The 6,000-nt window shown below is 39.3% G+C and overlaps 1 protein-coding gene across 4 annotated transcripts; it reads left to right on the forward strand.

Moving 5' to 3' along the window:
- The first annotated feature begins 1,034 nt into the window (after nucleotides 1-1,034).
- On the forward strand, nucleotides 1,035-6,000 carry LOC112176346 (LEAF RUST 10 DISEASE-RESISTANCE LOCUS RECEPTOR-LIKE PROTEIN KINASE-like 2.1). Of its 4 annotated transcripts, none has more exons than XM_024314217.2 (4): nucleotides 1,035-1,835; nucleotides 3,941-3,982; nucleotides 4,142-5,184; nucleotides 5,365-6,000. In XM_024314217.2, exons 1-4 carry the CDS (start codon nucleotides 1,058-1,060, stop codon nucleotides 5,404-5,406), a joined length of 1,905 nt encoding a protein of 634 aa, XP_024169985.1. In that variant the 5' UTR covers nucleotides 1,035-1,057; the 3' UTR covers nucleotides 5,407-6,000. The 4 variants fall into 4 exon arrangements, with proteins under 4 accessions (XP_024169985.1, XP_040367935.1, XP_024169986.1 ...); XM_040512001.1 differs by having other exon boundaries at nucleotides 5,371-6,000; XM_024314218.2 differs by lacking the exon at nucleotides 5,365-6,000 and having other exon boundaries at nucleotides 4,142-4,354; nucleotides 4,499-5,358.

The raw sequence follows: 6,000 nt of genomic DNA on the forward strand, positions 1-6,000 counted from the left end.
GTTTATACTACTGTTCCTCAACATGTGGTTGATTTGGTGCCTGACGCAGTCGGATTGATAACTAGGTTTACCAGCAATAAACCTAATCAAAAGATTCTGGAGTCCACCAGAGATAAAAGAGAAAATCTCTATTTTATTGATTAAAAGATGAAAGATGCGTTCTGCAGCCGCAAGAGAAAAGTACCCTAGGGCGACTAACAACGAAACCCTAAGGCCCATGGATAAAAACGAAAACAATCCAAAAATAACTAAGAAAACCAAAAACGGGTAAAATAGAAAAATGCCGTTTTGAGGCCCTAAACGATCCCAGAAGCCCGAAAAATGCTACAGCTCATAGCAATGAGATGAGTCTTGTTTCTGGCGCGATTCCCTTTCCGGAAAGGTAAAGTGCGTCCCAATCAGACACCGAACTACCATTTCCTGTCTACTAGTCACTTTTCGTTTTCCTCCTTTAGCACGATCTAACTGTTGCTCAAATTGGGCCGCCATCCTCTCTGCATCACAAGCAAACCAGAACTGTCAAAATCTATGTACTATGACTTATATTCTCTGACTCAGAGGTGAAATCCTTGGGATCTGCACTCCATTTCAGTTCTGGTTTCGTTTCTTATTCAAGTCACAAGTCGATTTATCATTCCTTCCTCAGAGATCAGAATATATGCAACTTCAGGGAAAAATAGTACTAACCTACGAAGTAAAGATTAAACTACCGTCTCGTTTCTGATACGGCAACTGAAGCTGACATAAAAGTGGTCGTCGGGCCTGATCTAGGATCAGTCAAAGTCTTTATAGTCTTTTTTGGTTTTGCTGTGAAGTCTTAGTCTTTCTGCGACAATATCACTAAGAAAAAGTTATTTCTTCATTTCCTTCAATTCCTCGAGGAAATTTCCAACTCTGTTTAATTAATTAGTTGGTCCTACTTCTACCTCTTAGTCCACACTCCACTGTATAAAGAAAACGTATCTAATTTGGTTTCTAAAAGCTGTTAAGTATATACATCATAGCCAATAATAATGAATATACAATACAGACACTGCAAGTTAATATTCCTGAAACCATGTCATCTGCTCGTTTGTACCTCCTTGTAGCTCTTCTCTTGCTCTTCTTCTTTAACTTCCATGGAAGCAAAGCCAACTTTTTGGCCTCAACAAATTGCCCCATATACAGATGTGATAATGAGCTTGATTTTCACTACCCTTTTTGGAAAATCGAAGACTCCACAGCCCATCAACATTGTGGATACCCTGGTTTTGGTCTAACATGCTCAGATTCTGGAGAGCCTATACTGACTCTACCAAATGATTCATTCATTGTTAAAGACATAAACTTTCCTACATCCACCATCACCCTTGTTGACATTGACGTTGTTAATCAAACATGCCCCAGGGCAAGACACAGTATGAGTGTAGGCACGCTCCCATTGGATTACTCCCCATTGGATGTGAACCTGAGCTTCTACTTCAACTGCACTTCCTTTCCTGATCCTGTTGTGCCTCCCATAACCTGCTTGGGATCGCACGGTACCAAAAAGTCTTATGTGATCACGGAGGGAGAGGAGCCATATGGGTTTGAGTGGTCGGAATATTGTGCGGAGAATGTGGTGGTGACTGTGAAAAAAACAGAGGAGATTACTAGAAGTATTGGTGAGTTGATTGGTGCATTTGGATTGGCCATGAACAATGGGTTTGTGCTTAACTGGACCATGGATAAGGAGTGCGGTTCCTGTGAGACTAATGGTGGGTTCTGTGGCTACAACAACACTGCACCAGAGATTCTGTGCTTTTGCAAAGATGGTAGTATTGGTACCACAAGCAATGGCCTCTGCAAGAAATTAGGTATGTTTGTCGATGATGCTCTCTCTTTATCTAATTATAAAGCTATGGGTCTGTTTGAGGATTGAGCTAACAGATCGAATTGAATGGATACAAAACAAGTAAATGGTACATACTTGCTAGTTGCTACCTAAAAACAGATCTTAGAATTTTGAATTCTATGAATCATTTGGCCAATCTTGAGATTATTTTACACTGGTTTGTTCATGTTGAACCCACTTTTATCAAGAAAATCCACATTTGTCATGAAGGAAATCAAAAGGCCAACAGGCAGCTTTTCTTTCTCATTTTTCATGAAATTTCTAATTAACAAACCAACTTACCTATAGCTTTGTTTCTTGGATCAACCATTTCCTAAGTCTCGGATTTTCATCCTTTCTGGTCAATCTTTCACTTGATGCACGTATCTAACTCTAAGCTTAATGCACTAGCAGGAAAGCTCTTAGAAATTTAGTTTAAGACCAACAAACTTTCATCTGGCGGCCATTGCCATCCAAAATAGTTACCCAATTGCTACACAAAAGTCTATCACGCAGAGCTAGCTCATAGAAGAAATTAAGTCAAAGGACCCAACATGCCTCGTTTTCTCTCATTGCCATGAAACTTCGAAGAAGCCCACCTTAGCTCTGTTCACTAGTCTGCCGGTTTGACTTAGTATGGTATATTTAACTTCGTATTACGTATTACTGTCGGAAATATTACCTTTCGAAATAGATGCATGATCTCCTTGAAGGCTTGAACACCAGAAAATTTTATGTACAACAATGATGCACTCATCCAACTTATATCTCCCACAATCATTTTCGGAAGGCATGAGCTAGTTCTACCAATGGCTATGCTTAAGCCAAATCATGTCTTCCTAAGACCACCTATCTTCTTCATTTTCCCCTCGGACCATGCCCAATTCACAGGGTGCAACCCACATTGCAGCTGTGGTAAGCTCACAAACATATCCCTACCCTTTCTGCTTCCTATGCGGACAAGTCACTGTAGAGTTTTCCTCTTCCGAGTCAGATCCACTGTGTTACTAGCATCCGAGTCCCGACGTCCCGACTTCGTGGGACGTCAATGCTATTATGACTGAGAATGCAACAAAAGAAGTGGATGGAGTTTTGAAACAGGGGTTTCGGGTTGAGTATGCAGTAGATTGGGAGCTCTGTGGGTCTTGCATGAACTCGAATGGCACGAGCTGGTCAAATTCAACTTCAACAACGGATTATTTTATCTGCCTTTCCGGGGTTCAACCTTATAATCTAACTTGTCCAATTCACCAAAGTATATATGTTAATTCCTTCCCTTTAACTTTCCAAAATATCTTAAGTTTAGAAGATTCAATTTTCAAGCATTCATCGAATTTGGTCTCTATGTACAATGTATCCCACTTCACATGTCCGACTCCTTTTCAATCATCTTCACTATGAGTGTATGAGCCATGAGGAGAACACACAATTTTGAGTGTGTGAGCCTCTAGGTCTTGTTTGGCCAAAAGGTTCGGTTCGGGCACTTGTTAGACCTGGCATGAATTTTTCACGCTTCTCTGTTTTTCCATCTGTCTCTTGAACATCCACCTCAATGAATCTTATCCAAAGCTACTTGAAATTGAAAATATAACAAATACCTTTCCATGTGTGTTGAAACAGTAATCTTCACAACTGTAGCCAATCAAACCTTTCCTGTACTCAAACTGCAAAGCCACGTAAGTCTTAAACATGTTGAAATGGTCCACATATCTGCTACCCTTTTTGGCTTTCTAATCAATAACAAACCTTCTGTGGAATTCCAGCAACAATGAGACAAATGGTGGTCACTGTGAATTCAGTAACAAGTAATTTGTCTCTTTTTGCAGCAATCATCTCAAAACCTGTGATGATCGATGATGTTTCTCTAGTAACATTTTCACTTATAGTAGTTCTTGAAATTTGTAGAAATAATAGTAAAGATTCCTCGTTTCTTATGTAGAAGTATTTTGTTAGACAGCTATCTTTTTTCTAGTTACTAAGTATAGATGAGAGTGGATATCTTCAAGGCTTATATTCATTACTTTTATATAAGGTTTGTATACCTATATATTCTAAGAATGCTGCTTCTTTGATTGCTAACTTTTTCAGGCACTAAGTTCAACTGGAGATTGAAGGTTGTCATAGGCGTAGGTAACATCAGCAATCCCCTTTTACTTCAGCTGTTTAGTATTTTACAAGCTCATCTAATTATCAATTGCGAGTTTGCAACTTCTTTCTTTCTTGAGAATGCATAAAATTGTTCAACGAACCACCATTAATGCCTGAAACATCTCATTTTTCTGCTTCCAGTTGCTACTATTGCAGGAACTGGTATCCTAGTGTTTGTTATTCTCTTCCGTGGTATTTCACTGATTAGTGAAAATGACAATGGAGATGCCGAGGCCTTCATTCAGAACATTGGACCTCTAGCAGTAAAAAGATACATATTTTCGGATGTAAGGAAAATGACCAACTCATTTAAAGATAAACTAGGTCAAGGCGGTTATGGTGACGTGTACGAAGGTAAGCTATTGAATGGTTGTCGTGTGGCTGTGAAGGTTCTTAAAGCATCCAAAGGGAATGGAGAGGACTTTGTTAATGAGGTTGCAAGCATTAGTAGAACTTCCCATGTTAATGTGGTCACTCTTTTGGGGTATTGCATTGCAGGTAAGAAAACAGCGCTCATATATGAGTTCATGCCCAATGGATCACTTGAGAAGTTCATATACAAAGACAGTAATCTTTTGACAATCACTCCACACTTGGAATTGGAAAAACTCTTCCAAATTGCTATCGGGATAGCTCGAGGGCTGGAGTACTTGCACCGTGGGTGCAACACACGAATCCTGCACTTTGACATAAAACCACATAATATCCTTTTGGATGAAAACTTTTTCCCAAAGATTTCTGACTTTGGTCTTTCTAAACTTTGTACAAGGAAGGAGAGCATTATTTCAATGTTGGATGCTAGAGGGACAATAGGGTATATGGCTCCAGAAGTGTTCTCCAGAAACTTTGGAAGAGTGTCTGCTAAGTCCGATGTCTATAGTTATGCAATGATGATTCTGGAGATGGTTGGAGGAAGAAAGAATGTTGATGCTCGAGTGAGCCACACCAGTGAAATTTATTTTCCAGATTGGGTTTATGAGCATCTTGAGCAGGGCAGCAATTTTGGATTGCTCAGTGCCGCGACAGAAGAGGAAAAGGAACTTGCGAAGAAGATGTTCTTAGTGGGATTGTGGTGCATACAGACAAAGCCATCAGATAGGCCATCCATGAGTAAAGTGATTGAAATGTTGGAAGGAAGCACTGAAGCCTTGCAAATACCACCAAAGCCTGTCCTATCTTCTCCTGTAAGATCACCAGCAGAATCTTCCACCTTATCAGTAGTATCTGTTCTAGATTAATGGATGTATATGCCTTTCATAGTTTAATTCCTTGTTTCTAAAGATCATACAAGAAATCTTTTCTTTCACATTTTTCCTGATGCGCAGAGCTCTATCCTGTTTTGTACTTTCGATGTTCATGTGTAGGTACAGCAATTCAGCACAGACAAATCTAAAAGCATTGTTTAGCTACTGTACATAAACATACACAAGCAGTGTAATGTACAAGATCTTATCAGAACCTCCAACACTGTAGACTGCATTTTTTAAACTTTTGCATTGAAGATACAAATGGGGATAATAGGACAATCAATTGTCCTGAATTGGTGGTTTCAGTTATGTGTACGTTTTAGTTTTAATTTTAATTTTAGTTCAACCGGCTTGCTTACTTCAATAAGAAAAGAAGCCCTGTGCACGGAGATGGGTTATAACTTCAGTTCTAACAATCACTGCATCCAAGTTTAAAGCTTAGCAAAAGTCGACCCCATTAATCGTACTATAGTCTACTTCGACAAAGGGAAATACAGGACAATCAAAGATGCTTCGACAAAGGGCAAATGTCCCAGATGAGAGAATATGAAACATTTCAATTGCAATGTAGTCTGTTTTGCAGGTTTTGTTCTGGTTGTCTACCTTGGGTTGTGTTCTGAGTTGTTTACTCTTCTAGATGAATTCAGAAGAGATCCGATTCCTTTAATATATGTAATCGCTTATGGTAATCCTTGTAATATTATGGGTTTGCTTTATAAACTGTCTACTAGGTCAAGTAGAAGCTTTCACTCT

This window comes from Rosa chinensis, chromosome 7, assembly GCF_002994745.2.
Source record: "Rosa chinensis cultivar Old Blush chromosome 7, RchiOBHm-V2, whole genome shotgun sequence".
Classification (NCBI taxonomy): Eukaryota; Viridiplantae; Streptophyta; class Magnoliopsida; order Rosales; family Rosaceae; genus Rosa; species Rosa chinensis.

Coding starts and splice junctions, on each gene's coding strand:
- LOC112176346 (XM_024314215.2), top strand. CDS start 1,058: ATGTCATCTGCTCGTTTGTACCTCCTTGTAGCTCTTCTCTTGCTCTTC. Junction 1,836..3,940: donor TGGCCTCTGCAAGAAATTAG/GTATGTTTGTCG, acceptor TAACTTTTTCAG/GCACTAAGTTCAACTGGAGA. Junction 3,983..4,141: donor GAAGGTTGTCATAGGCGTAG/GTAACATCAGCA, acceptor TTCTGCTTCCAG/TTGCTACTATTGCAGGAACT.